The 23,479-nt window shown below is 36.5% G+C and overlaps 1 protein-coding gene across 1 annotated transcript in view; it reads right to left on the bottom strand.

Moving 5' to 3' along the window:
* Window positions 1–23,479, bottom strand: part of TBCE (tubulin folding cofactor E) — an 81,771-nt gene that overhangs the window by 26,374 nt on the left and 31,918 nt on the right. Inside the window, 3 exon segments of the mRNA XM_021000437.2 lie at window positions 1,002–1,101; window positions 5,152–5,240; window positions 8,145–8,327. Coding sequence (XP_020856096.1) covers window positions 1,002–1,101; window positions 5,152–5,240; window positions 8,145–8,327 — 372 coding nt within the window.

Below are 23,479 nucleotides of genomic sequence, written 5' to 3'. Positions count from 1 at the left end.
TTCAAGTAAAGGCTTGGATGATCCCTTGTATGTATGTTTTAGAGGGGATTATTCTGTAGATACGGTTGCATCAGATGCCCTCTGAAGTCTCTTTCAAATGTTAAGATTTTATGATTCTGAACAGAAACTTAGAAAGAACTATCCTTTGAAAAACATGGTCCATGTTTCCAAAGAGGGAAAATGGTGGGTCAAATTACACCCATAGTTGATCTCACCCATCTCTCATTTTCAAATACAATTAGTTTCATATCTATTGCTGAATGATACCTGAACAAGACAGGTGTGACTCACCTGTATATGCAAGTTGGTTCAGGTTTGAAAGGGGAAGCCTGGTTGAGGTATTCGGAAAATTTGGTTCTGCAGGTTAAAACTAACCAAATATTCTGGATGTACCACACAAATGATTTTAATAAAATAAATTAAGAGTAGTTTAGTAAAAATTTGTTATTAGGATTCATTAAGTAGAGTTCCATAATGAAATCACTCTTACTGCTATTTATAGGGCTCTAAACAACTACATTTGAAAAGATTTTTCCCACATAGGCCCCAAAATATTTTGCTACCATCTCATCCATTAAACCTGTAAAAATTCAATTAATCAAAATTCAATTAATTATTTCATTAATTTAATCAGCCCAAAACTTAAGAAAAAAATTGTGACAAATCCACCTCCTCTCCACTCAATGTAACAGACATAGCTTCAACTATATAGAAATTTAAAGTATAAAATTAGCCTTAACTGATGGACCAACAAATTATTAGCGAGCCCAGGTATATAGCTATCTACAAGTCTAAAATAAGCAACATTCCCTTAAATCACAGCTTATCTTAAAAAAATAAAATAAAACTAAGACCTAATAGTATCAAAATTTTTACAGGATTACAACCTAAAGGAATCAATCCCATTATCACCACGAGGCACTATGAGGCACTACGTGCACCCTAGGCATAGATTAGGATTTGTACAGAATATTAACTAGCAGGCAACAGAAAATTTATACCTGAGATTAAGAACTTCCAGATATTTGAGCTGATCAGCAATGAAGGTCACCTCATTCCATGATGACAAGAGATTTTTTGACAAATCTATCCTTCTGATATCTGAGAGTAGATGTTAAGAAATACTCACTTCCATTGATAAGAAAGACCCCAAATACATCAAAATATTTATAGTAGCACTCTTTATGATAGCAAAGAACTAGAAACAAAGTAATACTTATGGATTTTGAAATGGCTAACAAACTGTAGATTCTGTAATGTAACAGAATATTATTGTGCAGTAAGAAAAGATGAATACAATAAATACAAAGAAATATGTAAAGACATCAACTGAAGAAGAGTAAAGTAAGCAGACCCAAGAAAACAATATGCACAATGACTAGTCATATAAATGGAAAGGACAACAATCACACGCACACACAAAAAGAAGAAATCAAAATGAATGTTAAAATTACAAGAAAGCTTGACCCCAAAGAAGAGAAATGAGAAGACATCTCCTCCCACTCTCTTACAAAGGGAGAAGGAGGATGAGGTTCATGGATGTAAAACATTCGCTAAATTGACATAATATAGTGATCAGTTTAGCTCAATTTTTTCTTCAAAAAATATTTTTTATCCTGGGGCTAGTCACCAAAATTAACAACATCCTTGATGCTTTTTATCTATAGCACTGCCAAATGCATGAGTGTGTCTGCTCTGAACTCCTAACACTGATGCACCTGATGCAGTGAGGAGGAAGTTAGTAACGTTGGGAGACATACTGACTGCCAAATTTCGCAAGTCTCATGTGTTTCTTTGAATTTGGTTTCTGAACCTTTCTGTTGTCTCTAGAAGAAATTAAGTAAAGCTGAGAACAAAGTGTTAGACAGTGTAGTACAGCATGTTATAACAAATTCAGATAAGATTCAAGTATCATTTTGTCTAGAATGGTCAGGGAAGGCATCAACCCAATAAGCATTTAGTAAGTAAGCATCTACTAAGTGCCAGGGATATAAAGACAAAATGAGACAATTGCTACCCTCACAGAATTTACATTCTACTGAGGGGTACAACACACACACAGATAAGTAAATATGAGATACACATACATACAAACACACACACACAATTGAGAGAGGGGGTAGACCTGTGATCTGCAATCACAGTGCAACAGAAAAAGCACTGGCCTTGGAGTCTGAAGATCTAGATTCAAATCCTACCTCTGACATCTGTCAGAGACATCAGTTTAACATCTCTGTGGCCTTGGTCAAATCACTTAAACTCCCTGGACTTACAGTGAGCAAAAAATCCCAATCCAGGAACTGTATTAGAGTGACAAAATCCAAATACCAATAAGATCTCAGCCCAGCTACCTTACACAGGACAGGTTACAGAGACTGGGACCCCAAGCTCATCCATCCTATCATAGGATCACAAACTATGCTTCAGTGTCTCTCAGATTTACCTGCAGGGGGGGACAGAACCAAGAAACTATTATCAGTCATACTTGCTGGCTTCTCTATTCCAGAATTAGGACTGAGAGCTCAGAATGGCTTCTTGAAGCTCTCTACCTGGACCCAGTGTGGAAGGAGAAGAGTAACAAAAACTCTAGCAATTACAGAAAGAAAACTTTGAAAGAAATAATAAAGAGTGGAAACCTTTACCTAGCAGAGAGGATAAAGACATAAGCAAATAGAAGAAAATTCCCAATAAATGAAGAAATATCAGGTGTTAAAAACTCCTAAGATAAAATTTCAGAAGAAAATAATTTCACAGTAATTACAAGCAGAACTGTTTTTTAAAAATGGATTAGCCACAAGGACTCCAAAAGTTGAAAGAAGAAATAAAGAAAGAGTTGAAACAAAGAATAAAATTAGAATTCTTAAGGAAAAATCTGGAAGGAGAATAACAGTTTAGAACAGAAGGTGTAAAACTTTATCTAAGTGGTTGACATCCAGAAATACCGACTAAAGAGAACTAAACTCAAGAGTTAAATGAAACAGAGAAAACAAAACAAGAAATATTAGAACAAAGTTGAACACTGAAAAATTAGATCACATAAAAATACTCTAAAAAAACAAATGAAATGGAAAAAATTCTCCAAATCACTAATAAGCAGGGAAACATAAATTAAAGCAACTCTGAGATTCTGCTTCATACTTATCAAATTGGTAAAGTTGACACAAAAGTAAAATGACAAATGTTGGAGGGACTTTGGGAAAATAGGCATGTGAATGCACTGTTGGTGGACTGCAAAACTGGTCCAGCCATTTTGGAAAGCAATTTGGAACTACCAAAAAGTTACCAAATTGTATATGTCCCTTATCTGAGTAATAACACCATTAGGCCAATATCACAAAGAGATCACAGAAAAAGGAAAATGACCCATCTGTACAAAAAAATAGGTTTTTTTTTGTAGTGGCAAAGAACTGGAAACTAATGGAATACCCATCAACTGGGGAACAGCCAAACAAATTATGGTATATGAATATAATGGAAAACTATTATGTTATAAAAATCAGGAAAGAGATGGTTTCAGAGAAACCTAAGAAGATATATAAATTCAGGAAGAGTAGAATGAGAACAACCAGTACAAAAGTTTATTTAACAATAGCACTGTAAAGACAAAACAACTTTGAAAGACTTAAAGAACTATGCTCAATGGGACAACCAACTACAATTTCAGAGGACTGATAACTGAAGCATGCATATCTCCACCTCCTGATAGAAACATAATGCACTCACGGTACAGAATAAGGCCTTTGGACATGAGAAGTCCAAGAATTTATTTTGTTTGTCTATGTTTATTTGTTGTAATCTACAAGTCACCACTTGCATGAACCCCATATTTAAAATACTTAGAAGTGCAACAAAGTCCAGAGCTTCCAGATGAAAGGGAAAAAAATACTATAAGTAGCCAGTATGAAAGAGATCAAGTAACATGTAACCACAGAAAGGGTCAAAAAAATTATGTAGCAAACACTGTGAAGGAAAGCAAAACTTAGAATACTAAATACCAAGAGGCAAAGAAACAGACTAACAACTGAGAATAACTTACCCTGTAAAGCAAAGGTCTTTTTTTTCCTTTTTTTTTCATTCGGAACTTAAGAAATAAAATAAGCATTTCCATAACATAGTAGAATAGAAAAAAAAGATGACTGCACATGAAACTGCAAATCTATCACGAAATAACTTACCCAGCAAAGTTGAGTATACTCCTGAATGAAATGAAAAAAGGGTATGTAACAAACTGAAAGACTTTCAGGTATCTGTGACAAAAAGACTACAACTCAATGGAAAATTCAATATATAAGATCCAGAATAAATATAAGTAATAGATGACTTCTAAGCATTCCTGTTGAGAAAACCAGAACTGGGTAGACTTTTATGCATAAACACAGCAGACAAGAGAAACCTTTTAAAACACACACACAAATTTATACATACATATACATACTAAACACACACACACACACACACACACACACACACACACACACACGTTTAAACAACCTAAAAGGGCTAAATGATGATCAAGTGCTTTTATCCTAATCGGAGGTGTGGGGTGAGAGGCGAAGGGTCCACTGTCCCTAAAGAATCCTTTAAGAGTCAAAAGGGAAGAAAAAAAGTGAATTCTTTGATTTTGTTCAATTTTGGTTTAGTAAAGAAAAGGGATTACAGAAAGGAATATACTCGGAAGAAATGAAGAAAAGGAGAGGAGGGACTTGCAACTTTTTACCCTTGGGACACATCTGGAGAAAAATACACAAATACGAGAAGTTGAGGGAGAGCACATGTGGGCTGTGGTCTGACATCAAAAGGTATACGATCAACCAGAGGCGGGGAAAAAGGGTCATATCTGATGCTCCCCACAATAGCCAATCATGGCCCAACACAACCATACTTACCTTTATCCAGCAACAACACTCAGTGACTCTGCCACTTCCTTCCCCTGTGTAAGCTCCCAAACTTCCCAGTTTTGAATCAGGCAACAGTGTATCAGGGAAATTATATCCTGAGCACCCAGAGCAGAAGCACCTTTACTTAAACTGGCATAAAAATAATACACTAGGGAGAACAGTTAAATACTTTGAAATCTCTTTTGAAAAGAATTTTTTGGTAGCAGATACCATCTTAGATTCCAATGATAGATCATTACTGAAAAAAGGATACTAGGACATGTTTGTGCAATTTCCCCTACGTTGCCAGCACAACTCACTGCAGAACTCCAAACAGAGACTTCTTGCAATCTGTTCAGCTGACTGAATAAAAAATACATGGATTATATGTAAAGTTAAAATAAGGCCAGTGAGTATCACAGAACTTCACATCCAATTCTTCAACACAAAATGATCCCTCAAATTCACCCGCCATGCAGTTATCCCGTAAATATGTAAACTGTCAGATTGAAAAAAAATGGGGGAAAAACGGACTACAGAAGAAAGAGAATAGCAAGGAAGAGCTAGGAGCAGCAATAAGGGTCTCTACCTCAGGAATGGGGAAACTAGGCAGCAAAAATAAGTAGACAGGATCTCAGTCCAAGAAACTTAACAGGAAGTTTTTCTCTGTGCTCTCAATATAAATACTACCCTAAAGTTAAAACAATATCACTGGGAATCATAAAGGTTACTTTTACTTTTCCCTTTGTAAACTTTTTTTCTTAGTTATCCAAACAAAAATTTAGTCAATTATTACTGTAATGCCTTAAAGCATACATACTATATTTCAATATGATTTCTAAATTGTTTCTAACCTAATCAAGAAACTGCCACAGATATAAAGAGCCAGCCTTCAAGCCAAGAACGAGAAAATGAATAAAGCATTTATTAAGTACTTATGATATGCAAAACACCAGTGCTAAGCATTAGGGCTAAAATATAAAAGGAAGAGAATCTCTAGAGCTCATATTTTAATGTGAGAAGAAAACTGTCACGTGGAAAAAACTCAAGATCAATTATCACTGATAAAAATTTAATGCATAAAGACCAACAGCTGTTCACCAACAGATATCATAAAAAATACGAACAGAGTTCTGAATAGGAGATCTGAATTTAAGTATGTATCTCTGACACCTGATGGCTGTGGGCAATTGACAGTACTCTGAGTCAGAAGAATACAGCCCACTGCACTCCCAAGTGTGGTCAGAACCAGAATAAAAGGTAGTTCCTATTTGATTTCAACGCGTTGATGTATTCACAAAAAAGAAATATATAAATGTATAGTTTTCTAAGTCAATATGAGCCCACAAGGATCCTTCTCTGTGGATTAGTGGTCCCCGTTTCTATGTCAGGTTGATACTGCCGCTCTAGGCAGCTCTCTAGCACTAATTCTCAACTCTAGGTTGCAGAGGCAGTGATCACCTACAATGACCAGAGCTGCCTCATACAGAAATTTATACCAATGAAATCACAGTTATAGTACCTATTCCTATTCAGGAGGCCAGATATAACAATTTATACTTTTGAAATTATCTAAAGAATCAGCCACTTTAATCAATAAAAATTCCAACGTGATATGCCCCAAGGTATCTATTAAAATGATATTCACAAAATGGGGTTATTATATAAACCATTACTTCTTTATATCCACAGGAACACTTGTAAGAATTATTATTGCTGCTTATGATCTGGGGGAGAAAGGAAAATAGGTACTCTCTCTTATATACATCCAATTTTTTAATATTATCAGAGCACATGGTACTCACTGAAGGGATATCAAATCATTAATATAAATATGTCCCCTTTTGAATACAACACATTTAATATTTCACTTATTTGAATAAAAAGGCAGGAAATTACAATCTCAAGAATTTTGTTCTTTAAATCTTTTTAAATGATTTTTAAGAAATGTACAGTCTGCACATAAGAAGCAAAGAACTAACTAATTCTGTGATCTTAGACTGGTCCACTCAAGTGTTGCTACTTCCACTTAAGAATATGCATAACATTAATATCATTATCTTCTTAATTATAACTAGGTAGCAAAGAATAATGAACATAATTATGCAACGGTTCTGTCCAACATTGCAGATAAAAAATTGCCTGTAGTTAATTAGCCTGCATCCAATATGGTTACATTTCAGCCAAAGTGGCCTACTTGCTGCATTCCAATTCCAGGCTGCATCTTTTTAGTGTTAGCTCTCCATTCCTGGAACTCAATAACTCCTCATCTATCTGTGCCTCTTGGAATCCCTGGGTTCCTTCAAGGGTAAGGTCATGTGCCACCTTCTATGTGAAATCTTTCCTGATCTCCTTTATTGTCAAGCACTCTCTTTCTCCTCACATTAACTTGTATTTCTTTTCCATTTACATGCTAGATTCCACAGTGCAATGTAAGCTCCTAGAGGGCAAACACTGTTTTTCATGTTTGTTTCTGCACAATAATATCCCAAGCATCTAACACAGTGTCTTGTACATAACAGGCGTTTAAAAAATGCTTGCTGAATTGAACTAAAATCTAATCTCAGGAGTGCAACCAGAGGTCACTTCTAAGATGGCATTCTCAGGAACTCTCAATACTGCTAAGATGATTTACTAAATGCTAGCTAATAAATCAAAACTCGCAATGCGATCCTGAACATATCATGTAGATCTCAGTATCCCACTAAGTTCTATTCCCTATGGCATTCCCTCATGAAATTCTCATTTCATAAGTGAACCTTGCTGTCTTTGCATAAAATCATAATTTTAACGGTTCCCTAATCTTACAGTTTAGGATGGGATTCAGGGAACTACCGGCTCTTCTACTGCCACAGCTGGCTTACAAAAAATAAATGATAATGTGTACACTGAAAGGGAAAAATATGAAAAATGGAAGCACAAAACCATCAGCCCAGAGCAAGTGGGCAAGAATAACTGGAAAGAAGAGTGCAAACAACACATGTGGTACATATATAACCATCACAACACTAGCCCTCCAATAAGAGGTTTCAAACTTCTTGCTTCCTTTAGTCCACAGCTTCCTTATCAACAGTGCAAATAAAGGTATTGTCTAATCTCTCAGTGTTACCCAAGACATGGCAGATTAAATTATGGACAAAATCCTAAGCTTCTGCAAGTCTCTATACCAATTTGCCAATCAGTTAACACATTTATGCCCTCAGGCCCATGTATTTAAAAGCAGAGTACACCACAAAAATCTAATTCATCAGTATCAATTCCTCCTACCTTTGGAATTTCTTAATAGAATCAAAGCCAACAGTTTCTACAGGTTTATTTCCAATAACAATCATCTCATTTCCATCTTCCTGTTTAGTGTTTTCCAATCCATAGCGATTCTTAATTGCAGTGATAAAGTCCACTCCAAAATTTACCCGGTTTGGACGAATAAAGGATCCTCCCGTTGGGTGCCTACATAAGGGCACAAAGGAATATATAAAAAGAAAAGTAGTCTTTGAGGAAATCAAATATCTGTAGCATAATACTTTGTAGGTTTATAGTAAATTAGAAAGCATAGTTGGGGAAAATACAGGAAGCAATATGCCACAGTAGACAAAGTTCAATTCTAGGAGTTTGGAACTATAAATTCTTACTGAGTTTTGAAACTGGATTGCCATGTGACCTTAGGTAAATCCCTTCACCTGCATTTGTAAAACAAACTACTGTATACTTATTTCAATGGGAAGTTATTAAGGATTCAATACAATTAGTGCAAGTATTCTGAAAATGTTAAGGGACTGCAAAATAGTACATCAAGATAGAATGATGAAAAATAAGAATACTGCATATTTCTATAATAATTCACAATTTTACAAAATGCAATCCAAACAGTCCTGTAGTACAAGTATTATCACTCAAATTACATAAATGAAGAAACCAAACCCCAGAAAAGGTAAGTATACAATCCCCAAATCATACAACTAATTATAATATACCATAATGTACATAGTATGCTAAATGTAGGATAGTTAAGATTGTCTGTGTCTTTAAATCAAAATCTAGCATGCCACAATCATTCCCACAAATTTGTATCAATAGTTTGCTATGGCTTTTTGATATTTTTGTCAGGTTATAACAGAAACATGAATTCTATCACCATATGTTACTCTTACTTTTAATAAGCTTGGGGGGAGATTTTAAAAGACTTCCCACAATAGGTATCATGGGATTGCTGCATTAGATTTCAGTGAGATATTAGTAATATTTATACTAAATATTTATTTTATATTACTAATATAATACTAAATATTTCATGATTGTCAAAGTGGCATTATGGAATAGCCACTTTGGAGCACAAAAAAAAAATATATATATATATATATATATAAATCATATGAATCACCAAAAATGATGTGAAGCTGTGAGTCCCAAAGAAAAAGGTTCCAACTTATCAGCTTCTATTTTCCAAAAGCACCACAGTATTTTTAAAATGGGAAAACAAAATCTTAGTATCACAGAAACTGATCATAAACTAAGTTTCTGATTATGAAAATAACTATAAAAGAAAATTATGTGATTTTTCCTTTATTTTGCAACAATTTTAGATCCTGAATCAGTTATTAGATCCTGAAAATTATTATTAAAATGAAATGTTGTTTTATATATATATACATACATACATATATATATACATATATATACTGCTGTTCTAGTTGTATCTTCCATCTGCATAACTTTGTCTTCTGTATTTCTTTATATTTCTCATGCTTGTCATTTTTAATGGTGCAATATTCTGTTCATTTCAATACATTTCATTACACTGATATATCATTTAATTTATTCAGTTATTCCTTCAACCACTGGACAAGTTATTAAAGTTTTTCACTGTCATAATTAATATTTCCATTGAAATACATATTTTTCTCCTTTTTAATTACTTCACTGGGATATGTTTCCAGTAGAAGGTTTACTGGTTAACAACTATGATCAATTTTGAAATTTGTATTGCATGCTGCCAGACTGACCTCTAAAAAGACGATCACTGAGACATGAAAGGTATGATGAGTACGAGAATGTTCATTATTGAAGAATGAGTTCAGGCAGTTTATCATCTCCATCCCCAGTGGGCCAAGCGGTGGATGTGGAGGTAGGAGGTTAGCCAGTAGTATGGAATAGGATCTTCTCAATGTAACTGGAAAGCTAGGGAGGGGCTACGGCAAGGGGGAGGAGAATGACTCCTACAGTAGGGTCTCCTCTTTCTCTCTTGACAACTATAGTTGCTGCTAAAAAAGTTAAAATCTTAAGCATAGTTTAACACAATGCCTAGCACATAGTTGGCACTTAATAAATGTTTATTGACAGAGCACAATCCTTGCTGAGATTTGCTGGCTCTGACACCAAATCCACAGAAATTTCAAAAAGTTACATACTGCAAGATTTTTTTGTAGGGAAAAGTTGGATATGTAGCAATTCATAATGGAACTTAGTTATTCTGGCAAGCTTTTAAAGATAAACATACTTAGAATCCTTTCAAAGAGCTTACGTAATTAGCCATTCATCATGACAGAAGAAAATACTGACTTCTGTTATGTGTGTACACAGTAAAACTTGCTTTAACAGTTTTTTAAACTGGCCCTGATAAATTTTTCTCATCAGAAAAACAAGAGGTAGATAAACTGACAGATATGTTCTTGAAAATAATTTCCAGATATACTATATTGAGTTTGATTCCCTAGAAGTGAGATTTCTGAAGGTCAAAATTAGCCATCCTCAGGGGCAGCGAGGTGGCGCAGTGGATACAGCTCCGGCCTTGGAGTCAGAAGGAACTGAGTTCAAATCTCAGCCTCAGACACTTGACACGTACTAGCTGTGTGACCCTTGGCAAGTCACTTAAACCCAATTCAATTGCCTCACCAAAAAAAAAATTAGCCATCCTTTCCTGCCCTTTTAGGTGATCAAAAGGTACTAATATTGATATCTTAATTTTTTTTTATTAAAAATTATTTTAATATAACATGATGGGTGTTGGTGTTGCAAAGGAGGATACAAGTAGCCACCAATATTTTTGTGCCCTCTGTTCTCTCTCCCTTTTATCTCAGGATTTAATCAGATACACCTTGATATAACTATTAGCTTTTTTTTAAGATTAGGGTAACATAATGGTCACTCAAGTCCCCGTAGTCCCTTCCTCTGCATCCTTATGAAGTTAAGTGAAATTTAGGCTACAAGCACAATTGCTCAGAACTCCCAATTAGGAAGATCCCTAAAACAGAGGCAAAGGTTTGGTCTACTGCCCCAATTTCAGTTTATGTTTATCGCCAGCTAATTTGCTGCAGCAAAGAACTGGAAACAAAGCATATGCCCACCGACTAGAGAATGATTAAACAAACTGTGGTACAGGAATGTAATGGAATATTACTGTACTGTAAGAAACAGGGGATATATGAATACAGAAAAGCATGTATTTATATGAAATGATGCAGAATGAAGAAAGTAGAATCAAAAAAACAACATACACAATGACTACATCAATGTAAGTGGCAAGAATAACCACCACAAAACAATAAGATAAATGTTGAAAAATTATAGAGAACAACCCTTACCCAAAAAAAGAGATGAAAAGACACCTCTCCCCATTCCTTTGCAGAGGTAGAGGGAGAGGGGGAAGGTTGTTTGGGGGGGGGGAGGGAAGAGGCAGAATTTCTAAGGGTGTGGAACATTGCATATATTGCCAGATTCTTTCCATGTTCTAATTGGTTTTGCTCATTTTTTTCTAATGTGTTCTCCCTCTTTTTTGTGTTTCTTTTAAAAAAAATTCTTTGTTATACAAGATGGCTTCTCAGGGAAGAGGAGGGGAGAGAGAGAAGAATACAGGCAGAAAATCAGGCAATATAAAAATAATATATATCAATTTAAAAATTCTTTTAAAGAGCTCTAGGGTATAACTCAGTTCTATCTTCTGGCTCAACCACCTTGATAATCCAAAAGCATTCCCAAGGCTCATAAAGAAATTCCCTGTGGTTCCTTCTGAACCACAAATTTTAAGAATGTCAGTCGGTTCCCAAATCCTTTTTATTTCTATTTACTTCTACTATTATTTATTACTATCTATTTCTATTTACTTTTTAGTTTTTACAGTATACCAAAAGAGTATCTTCCACTGATCTAATACCTTTCATCTAAGAATCTTAAAGTACTTTTTAATAATCTTTCACAGTTACATATTTTAGACACAAACCCAGAAAAAGAGAATGACTCCAAAACATTTACAAACAAAGCCTCAAAGATGAACATAGTCTAGGCAAAAATTTAATCAGAATTCCTGGAAGAGAAGAAGCAAGAATTTTTAAAAAGTTGTGTTTTGTTTTGTTTTGGTTAACGAAATGAGAGTGCTAGAGGAAAAAATTGGAAAATAATTAAGAGGTACTGATGAAAGAGACCTTGTTTAAACCACAAACTCTCTGAAAATTATGAAAAAATGACCCTATGAGACAGACAACAAGAAATATTAAAAACAAAGCAAGGAAGTCAGAAAAATAAAATACAATACAAGGTATCTCACAGCCAAAACAACTGACCCAGAAACAGATTGAGGAGAAAAAAATTTAAGAATCATTGGACTATCTAAATTACAACCAAAACAAGAGCCTAGACCCAACCTGTTTCAAGAAATCTTAAAAGAAAACTGCCCATATTTCCTAGAATCAAAAGGCAGAGTGGAAATAGATGGAATATAATGGTTACCTCCTGAAACTCGAAAAAGGAACACTTCCAGGGATCACAGCCCAATCCAAGGCTTCCAGGTCAAAGAAAAAAATACTAAAATTTAATTTTTTAAGAAGAAAAATAGTCCTAATGTCAATAAAGACACTTCAATCATCAGTACAGAAGGAATCATACCGCAGGGTTTTTTTACACTAAGAACAATAAAGTATAATTCAATCTTGTCACTTCTTAGAACACAAAATTTTTTTAAAAGTGGGTAATGGGATAGAGCAGTACTGATCTATAAATTTTTGCCCAATTTATATGATTTGGTTTAAAAGAATAACAACTAAAACTTTCTTCTGCTTAGGATCAAATTAATGAGAAGTGAAGTTAATTACCTAAACCATACATCTCATCCATCCAAAGGACAGCAGCAGAAGCAAAAGAACAAGCAGAAGACCTAGACAGCTGTGCCTGGCACTAATGACTGTTTCACAAATATAGTGTTTCAGATAAACTTACGAGAACAGATAAGCAATATTAAATATGTTAATTAGGAACTAAAGTAATTAAGGTACTAAAGCTCAAGTTATATGAAGAGAGAAAAGATTTCAGAAAAAAACAAAGTCAACTACAAACTCAGCCTCAGACACTAGCTGTGTGATCCTGAGTAAGTCACTTAATTGCTGTTTGCCTCAGTTTCCTTATCTGTAAAATGAGGATAACAGCACCTACCTCCTGGAGTTGTTGTGAGGATCAAATGAGGTAATAACTGTAAAGTGCTTATCAGCACAGTGCCTGACACACAGTAGGCACTATTACTGAAATTATCATGACTTATGGAAGAAAGGACATTCAAGAGAAACAAGTAAACCTTATCTCCAGAATTGTAAACTCTGAACAACCATATGTGAGACTACCCCAAATCACATATAAATAAGAAAATCCCTCCTCTGATTGTTCCAGAGACTATTCTAGCCCCTTGTACTTGACTGCCAATCTATTCCATGGGCATGTTTACAACAAAGACCCCAAATCAAAGTTAAGCTGTTTACTATATCTATACAGTCTAGAAATTGACTTAGGAGAGTTAAGAACTATCTATAACAAAATGAACTTAATGGTACCTTTGTTCTGTATTACCAAGTATTCAAATGAGATAATGTATCCCAATGAGATAATGGCCATTCACGTGGCAGAGTCTATGGGCTTTGGGTAAGTTTTTCAGGAGTTCAGCCCAGGCTTTGAGAGCAATCCCCTTTCTCTATGAAAAAAGGTCAAATAAATTTTCCATCAACTACAGGGTAAGTCACACTCTGCCCATTTCCTTTCCTTCCTCCTTTGCCCCCTCAAGCAATTATGCTAAAAGATTACAAATCATGAATATATGGGAAATGAGGTAACAGTTAACTCATTGTATCCTTACCAACCACTGCCCCCAGACACCTAGGAAATGAAAAAAAAATTGTGAAACAGCACTTACACACATGACAGATAGGATATTTCCCATACATCTGGGGATGGGATGGGGAATAGGAAGCTAGCTTTGATGCTGCAATTCCCATAAGGTAGATAGGGTACTTCCATCCCCACGAACTAACCTGAAAATTCAAGCCCTCGTACTACACAGATAGCTGGAAGAGTGCCAACCCAATACAAAAACTACAAGAGCTACAGCACCTATGCATCAAGTCTTCCTAAAGCTTCTCCCAGCTATATAGAAAATGTCCTTCAATAAATACCATTAGGCTATATAAGTTTTGTTTGTGGGCTTCCTTTTCCTATCTTCTGGTATCAGACTTCTCATAATATCACTCATTCACACAGTATTAGCTGGTAAACAGTCGGGATTAATGGATAGGGACATGAAAAACTGATCAACTCTCCTTGTCACTTAAAAAAGATTCCGATCCAAAAATAAAACTAGCTCACTTGTGCAGCTGGGCAACTCTTTGGAAACTTATAGTCTTAGGGAGATGCCTTAGTTGTCACTAAGGGCTTTGGTCACACAGCAAGTATGCATCAGAGATAATCCTTGGACCTGGGTCTTTCTGACTCAAAGCTGGTCTCTAGCTACTAGGCTGTGCTCCCCCTTGTGAGATTACAGACCAAAGATTTAGCTGTTTCGGCTTGGACTTAGACAAAATGAATTGAGTACTAGTCTGCTTTCTTATTTCAGGAAGTAACTTAAATGAGGATGAATGAAATGGCAGCTTTTGGACTCATGAATACACCATAAATAATGTGAAAGCAAATTAAATACTGAGATGGTTAAACATACTTTTCCCTGTAATGACAAAAATTTTGCTATTTTAACTTCCCAAGTGAGATTTTAAATATCTAAAAACTCAAATAAATTTCATAAAGTATGTATGTGTAATATATTAGTAGGAAATCTAATTCAGTCAAATAAAGTAAATATAGGCAGTATAAAATGCCTTTATTAGCTTTAAATATTCTGCGGCAGCTGGGTGGTGCAGTGGATAGGGCTCTAGCCCTAGATTCAGGATGACCTGAGCTCAAATCCAGCCTCAGACACAACACTTACTAGCTGTGTGACCCTGGGCAAGTCCCTTAACCCCATTGCTTAGACAAAAAAAAATATTCTATGCTACATTTATATAGTTTACTAAATGAAAATTTTTAATTCACTTTAATAAGTTGAATTAATATGACAGAACAATTAAAATATCTCTATCTGAGCTCACTGTTCCCCCAAACACACTCAATGTTTTTTGATCCCTGTGTTACTTACCCTGTTCTGCTGCCTGAAATGCCATCATCCAACCCCACTCACCTGCTTCCATTCAATTTTTTTTTTTTGGTGAGGCAATTGGGGTTAAGTGACTTGCCCAGAGTCACACAGTGTTTGAGGCTGCATTTGAACTCAGGTCCTCCTGATTCTAGAGAGAGTGCTCTATCTACTGCATCACCTAGCTGCCCCCTCCTATTAATTTTTTACACATTATTCAAGGTCTAGATCAAATGTGATCTACAGAAAACTTCTATGACCACCTGAATTAGAAATAAAACTCTCTCATCTAAAATACCCTAATATGTAATAGGTACATTAACTAAACAGTTTGCTATTTTCTCAATGCTCATCACATATATTCTGTTTTGTTCTTAACAGTAAAAGCAATCTCACAAATGAAGAAATCTCATTTAGGTATCCCTCTCTCTTCTTAACTGTCTGGGATTGATCACCAGGGGTTTACACTCAAATAATTAGCATTCTCCTAATAAAGATATTTGATTATCATGCATGAACTAGCTCAATAAATGGCCAAAGCTCACTGTCTAAAAGGACCAATTTGTTATGGCCATGGCTTCCAGAAAAACTATCAGAACTCATTTCCACAATGTATCAATGAAGCCATTTAACCAGTAGTCACTAGCCTATGTGGTACCTAGACTTGAGAATCCTTATCATTTCTCTTCTATACTACTGCAATAGCTTTCTAATTGGTCTCCCAGTCTTAAGACTCCTGCTCACTTCAATTCATCTTCCACACAGCTGACAAAGAGTTACACCAATAATACAGGTATGACCATGTCAACTCTCCCCAGACCCCAATTCAATAAGCTCCAGTGAGTCCAATAAAATTCCAATGGATCACCTCTGGGATCAATAAAAAGTGCTTTTCTTTGCATTTAAAGCTCTTTATAACCTGGTCCTTTTTCTAGTCATCTTATGCTTTTTTATTCCTTTCACTATACAGCTACACTGGCCTACTTGCACAGATCATTCCATTTCTTTCCTTTGTATTGACTGTTCACCAGGTCTGGAATGCTCTCCATCCTCATTTCTGTCTCTTGATATCCTTGGCTTCTTTCAAGATTCAGTTCAAATCCCACCTTCTGCAGGAATGCCTGAGCTTCTGGCTTCTAAGATCACCTAACATTCCTAACACACCTAAGATTATCTAACATTCACACACACACATACATATACACACAAAGCATACATATAGCTACATATAATATACATATATTGTATGCCCAGTTGGTTACACACCTAGGTATTTACATTTATGTAACACATGCTTGTTTCATGCCTAATTATTTTAATATATGTAACATAATATATAAATGTATTACATACACGCCTAGTTATTTACAAGCTGTCTCCCCTATTACAGTGTGAGTTCCTTGAGGGTAGGAAGAATGTTTTTACCTACCTTTGTATCCCCAATGCATAGCAATGTACCTAGCTCACAGTAAGCATTTCATAAATGCTTTTTTTTTTTTTACTTTTTGGTGAGGCAATCGGGGTTAAGTGACTTGCTCAGAGTCACACAGCTAGTAAGTGTCAAATGTCTGAGGCCACATTTGAACTCAGGTCCTCCTGACGCCACCTACCTGCCCCTCATAAACTCTTTTTTACAGACTGCATGATCCCAAACTAATCTGAACCTGACTGGGATTCCACAAACTGAGGTTGGCTACACAGCAACCCCAGCTAAGAACACTGGTTCTTGAAAACCATACTAGTGAAGGACAAATTTCTCACCTCTCCCTCTCTCCCTACATGTACAGCTTTTTGTACATAGCTCAGTAAATGTTTGACTGACTGGTTGAATACTTTTGAAATTCAAATGCAAATACACTTGCTACTTTCATTACTAGAAAGCTAAGTAGGAGTTATGAGAGGAGACAACTCCACACCTCATACTTTCACATTCTGCCACATATATGTTACATATATGTCATATATAAGATATTTATAACACAACTTACTTCCCATAATAGATTATAAGGAGGGACCCAGTCCTATCCTTTTTTTTTAGACACAATGTCCTCAAAAGTCTTAATCCAAGGCTTCACTGTGACTTATGGATGACCACTGGTTCCTGAAAATCAGACTAGTAAATGACTCCAGAGGATCAACGTTGAAACACACTACATACCCCCTGACAGAGTAGTGACAGACTAAGAGTGCAGAACAAGACGTGTATTTTCAGATACAGATAGTGTAGGAATTTGTTTTGCTTGGCTATGCCTACTGGTTACAAGAGTTCTGCTTTTCTTTTTTCCCCAGTATTGGAAAGGAAGGTGTGAGGGAGAAAGAGAGATAGTGATAAAGAATGACAAAAACAAAAGGAGACTGTGAATCATTTTAAAATACAGAAGAGAAGAAAGGACAGAAGGAAACAGACAAGCAGGATAGCTTTGAAAGTCATATTTATTATATACATAAATGGAAAAGTACAACATATGACCTACTTTTTCTGTTCTATTTGTACATGGAAATGTTCATTTTTATTTGTTGTTTATTTTAAAAAAAATTTTTAAACCGTGCCAGTGAAAGACAGACTCTGGGCAAGTTCTAATTACAGGTTTTGCATAGAAGTCTGGTGACAGGCTTTGTGTTTGTTTCTAGAGGATTAACCTAGTTAAGTACAATGAAATTCATTCCCAAAAGGTTGGACCTCAGATAATGATTTTTTTTAATTCAAAGTAATTCATGAAAACACATAAAATACTTTTATCTGTTTCTCCTTCTACAATAACAGTATTAGAGTGGCAAAAAAAAGGGGAGCAGTATACTATATACTACATCACTTATCCATAAACATTAACAACTGCTCTTATTCTTAACATACAATTTTTGTCCATGGACCAACAAGCTGACATAATACTACTGTAACACTCTCTACCCTTGCTCTCCCAGTAACCTCATCAGTTCCCAAAGAGCTAATTATCATCTCTGTGCACATAACTCGCAGTTCTAAATATCCAGTCTTGGTCTCTCCCCTGAATTTCAGTCCCACAACAATTATCTATAGGACAACTGACACTGGATGCCCCGAAGATATTTCAAACTCAGTATGTCTTAAATAGGTTGCATTACTTTTTCCCTAAAACCTATACCTCACCTATTTATGTTGAAGACTGACAACATTCTTTCAGTCTTTCAGGCTTGTAACTTATACGTTATCTTTTTCACACATCTAATCAATTGTCAAGTCTCATCAATTCTGCCTCCACACTATCTTTCATCCAACATCTTCTCTGTACTCACATAGCCACCACCTTAGTTCAGGTCCTCATCTCCTCTCCCCCAGATTATTGCAATGGCCTTCTAATTGGTCTCTCTGCCACAAGGTTTTCTCCATTCTCTTTCATCCTATACAATACTGCCAAAGTGATTTTCCTTAAGTGCAGATCTGGCCATGTCACTCCACACACACACACAAACAAACACACACACACACAGAGTACACACTTGATTAAACTCCAATGGCTCCTTTTTTGCTTCGACAATTAAATATCAACTACTCTGTTAAGCTTTTAAAGCCCATCACAACCAGGCTCCAAACTATATCTTTCCCGCCTCACTGGACATTATTCCTTCTTCTAAACTCGGTGATTTTGCCAAATTGATTTTCTTTCTGTTTCTCACAAATGGCATACACCTCTCAACTCAGTGCACACCCTCTACTCTCTCCTCACCTCGACCTCAGAGAACCCCTTTCTTCCTTTAAGATGCAGCTCAACTGCCACTCACTAGACAAGGTTTTTCCTCATTCCTCAGTTACTCTGTACTTACTCTCTTTATATGTAATATATACGTACAGATATAATTGTTCTGGCAGAATGTAAGCTCCTTGACAATAAGGATTTTTTTCATTCTTTTTGACCCTATGATGTAGCACAGGGCCTAAAAGACAGTAGGTACAGTAGGTACATAACATGATTGCTTGAATACTAAAGAAACAGAATGTTCCATACTGATATTTTCATTACAAATGAAACAAGAGAACACAACAAAGTTATAGCTTATGGAGGAAGATTCATAGGTTGTCCTTAGAAGGTGAATTAAGGAACTGGACCCAATGGTAACAGGAAATATCACTTCATGGTACATCTAGCTATTCTGCCTTGTAATGGGCACGATGAATGAGACTAAGAAGGAGAAGTAACACTGGTAGAAAGAAAATCACAACACAGCAATGTCAAAAAAAATACAAGTGAATGGGAAAGAGGGAAGGAGAGAGGAAGGAAGGAAGGAAGGAAGGAAGGAAGGAAGGAAGGAAGGAAGGAAGGAAGGAAGGAAGGAAGGAAGGAAGGAAGGAAGGAAGGAAGGAAGGAAGGAAGGAAGGAAAGGAAAGGAACATTTATTATGCAATTGTTATGTGCCAAGCATTGTATTATGTACTGGGGATACAAAAAGAAAATTGAGATAGCCCCTGCTCTTAACAAGCTCATGTTCTAAAAGGGAAGGCAATATATTTAGGAGTTTAGTAAGAGAAGAAATGAAAAGGTCCAGTGGCCCTTAAGATGCATTAGCACCCTCCTGGTGGTAAGACCATCGTGGCCCTAAATTTCTGAATTTCAAAATCATTCTTCTACTGCTTTCTCATCCTGGAATTTTTCTTAGCACCTGGAGGGCCTCTTTGTCCTGGTACATCCTCTCACCTCTGCAGCCTGCTCACAGTGGAATATCCTTCTGCAAGATCTGGTCCCTTCTCTCACTGGTAAGTTCCTCCTGAAAGTTGCATTGTGTAGAGGGGCCCAGGCAAGCCTTTACTGTCCCCAGGCCCTGATCCCAACTTTCTGGACTTCGTTTCTCCCCATGCCTTCTCTTTTCAGCCTTCTTTTATGTCGTATCTTCCCCCATTAGAATTTAAGTTCCTGGGGCAGCTAGGTGGCGCAGTGGATACAGCACTGGCCCCGGAGTCAGGAGGATCTGAATTCAAATCCAGCCTCAGACACATAACACTTACTAGCTGTGTGACCTTGGCAAGTCACTTAACCCCACTGCTAGCAACAAAAGCAAAACAACAAAAAAAAGAATTTAAGTTCCTTGAGAATGAGGACTCTTGAGGCAGCTAGGTGGCACAGTGAATAGCGCACCAGCCCTGGAGTCAGGAGGACCTGAGTTCAGATTCGGCCTCAGACACATAATACTTTCTAGCTGTGTGACTCTGGGTCAGTTACTTAACCCCAACTGCCTCACAAAAAAAAAGAAACAAAAAAGAAAAGAAAAGAAAATGAGGACTCTTTCTTTTTCTTAAAAATTTTTTAATAATTATTTTTAGTTTTCACCAATCATTTCCATAAGTTTTTTTTATATGAGGCAATTGGTTTGCTCTTCCAAAGCTTTTCATGCCTCCTTAAAATGTCCATAACTCCCTCTACCCACACTCTCAATTGAGAACCTTGACTAATATTTTATAGAAAAAAAATTGAGGCCATTCACTATGAGTTCCCTCTTCTCCATTCTTCCTCATCTCATATCACTCATATGTCTTCTTCCTCCTTCACCCATTTCACATGAAGAAGTAGCCATATTTTTTCCCACGGCTAACCTAACTTTTTGCGGAGCCAGCTCATCTCTAGCCTCAGGGGAGAAGAGGAGCCAGATCTTCTTCTGACTGTGTGCCTTGCATCTCCTGCTGTGCATGTAGCCTGAGAGAAGGCAGCAAGGGGCCAGGATGGGCGACTTTGATCTGCCCGTGAACAACTTCCCCCTATGCTAGGATTCTATAACTTGAGAAGAAGTCACTGGATTTGGCAATTCTGAGATCACTGGTTAACTTTGGAGAACAGTTTCGCTGGAACAGGTTAGAAGATGGATTGTAAAGGGTTAACAATAGAATGAGTAGAGAGGAAATGGAGATATCTATGGCAGATTACCTTTTCAAGGAGTTTCACCACAAAGGGTAGAAGATATACAGGGGGAAAAGAAATATATAAATACACACACACACACACACACACACACACACACACATAGTTATCATGGATGGAAGAATGTCCTCTGAGAGAAGGTAGCAAGTGGCCAGACCTACAATTTCTATCTGCCCCAAATTGACTTCTCGCTATGCTAGGAGTATACAACTTCCTGCTGTGCAACCTACCTGCTGCTCTAATCCCTCTACCTGCTCAAGCAGGTCTCCTCCAGCAGACTGCCCCTTTCATCATCCTCACCCTGTCATGTATTTTCAATCTCCTCCCATCTACTGGCTCCATTCCTACTGGCTACAAACATGCCTCACCCTCAAGAAAATCTTCATTATTCATACAATTTGGTACTGGGTATGAAATAGAAAGGCTGATCAGTAAAATATAATAGAAACATATATAGAGAAAAAATATATATATATACACATATAAAAATATAAATAGAAACAAAATGGCCTAGTGTTTGATAACCGAAAGATCCCCACCTACTGGGGAAAGAACTTACTATTCAACAAAAACTGTGGGACAAAGTTGAAAGTAGTCTGGCAGAACCTAGGCCCTAGACCTAGACCAGCATCTCACACTGCGGAATAAGTTCCAAATGGATACATGATTTAGATATAAAAAGAGACATCATAAACAAATTAGAGAACCACTGAAGAAATTACCTGCCAATCTATGGATAGGGGAAAAGTTCACATGAGGTAAGATGAATAATTTTGATTATATAAAATTAAAAAAGAGTTTACGCAGAGAGAGAGAGAGAGAGAGAGAGAGAGAGAGAGAGAGAGAGAAACCAATTCAATTTTATAAGAGCTATCCCCCAATTTATAAACTATAACAAGATCTGAATAGACAGTTTTTCAGGGAAATAAATCTAAGCTATCAAAAGCCAAATGAAAAATGTTCTAAATTACTAATAATTGGAGAAATAAAAATTAAAAGAACTCTGAGGTACCACCTCACACCCAATAGATTGGCAAAGATGACCAAAAATGACAAATGCTGGAGAGGCTGTGAATAAATATTAGTGGAATGTTAGTAGAACCGCACCTGGTCCAGTCATTCTGGAAGACAATTTGGTACGCTGACCAAAAATTACTAAGCTATGCATACTTTCTGACACAGTGATAATGAGATCAAAGAAGAAAAGGACCCATACGTACAAAAATATTCATAGCAGCAATTTTTGTCGTGGCACAGAACTGGAAAATGAGGGGTTGTCCATTAATTGGGGAATGGATGATTAAGTTGATATGTTGTTTGTCCTTCATTTTCTAAGAGGACCAATGACATCACAGATGATGTCTTGACTTGTACATAAACTGGATTTAAGTGAGGCAGAGTTGTACAATGTACAACAAAGTACAGCCTCATGCTTACTTCCAGAGTCATCCAGTGGCAGGACAAAAGTCAAGATGACTAATGATGACCCAGGATGCAGTTAATGACCTTGGCATCTTCAATGTCTGACCAAGCTCTAAATGTTTCATAGCACCTGCTTCAGCTATCTTCATGACTGTTAGGGGAAATTGTTCTCATCGGCCCATTCTGCCAGGAAGTCTTCCCACGCTTGGGGTAGACATCCCCCTAACTCACTGACAGGTCTGAGATCTGTCAGTTACCCTCAACTTAGTTTAGCCCATCTGCCAAGACGGTTTACCAGGGTGTGGCCACTGTACATGCTACAGCTTCTTGGAACCACAGATGAGAGTTGGGCAAATCAGGTAGATACCTGATATGTGAATGGGATGGAATACCACTGTGCTGTAAGAAATGATGAAGATGGTTTTGGAGAAACTGGAAAAATTTGTATGAATTGATGGAAAGTGAATTGAGTAGACCCAGGAGAACAATTTATACAATGAAAGACTTAAGAACTATGATCAACACAACAATGAGCCACAACTCCAGAGGACTTATGATGAAACATCCCATCCACCTCAGACAGAATGTTGGCATACTCAGAGTACAAATTAAAGCATATGTGAGGTTCTGGGTCCACGACTAATATAGGATTGTGTTTTGCTTGACTATAACAATATAGGTTTTGTTTTTCTTACTTTCCCAATGGGGTGAGGAGTAAGGTGTGGCAGCAGGAAATGGGATGGAGGGAATTCAGAGCTGAAATTTTTAAAAACTGAATTTAAAAAAAAATAAAAATTCACCTTCTGTTAGAAGCCCTTCCAAATCCCCCTTAATGCTAGTGCCTTTCCTCTGTTGAT

The sequence above is a fragment of the Phascolarctos cinereus genome, unplaced genomic scaffold (genome assembly GCF_003287225.1).
Source record: "Phascolarctos cinereus isolate Bilbo 61053 unplaced genomic scaffold, phaCin_HiC Scaffold_5;HRSCAF=322, whole genome shotgun sequence".
In the NCBI taxonomy this organism is placed as follows: domain Eukaryota; kingdom Metazoa; phylum Chordata; class Mammalia; order Diprotodontia; family Phascolarctidae; genus Phascolarctos; species Phascolarctos cinereus.
This window is presented reverse-complemented; position numbering and strand designations above follow the sequence as displayed.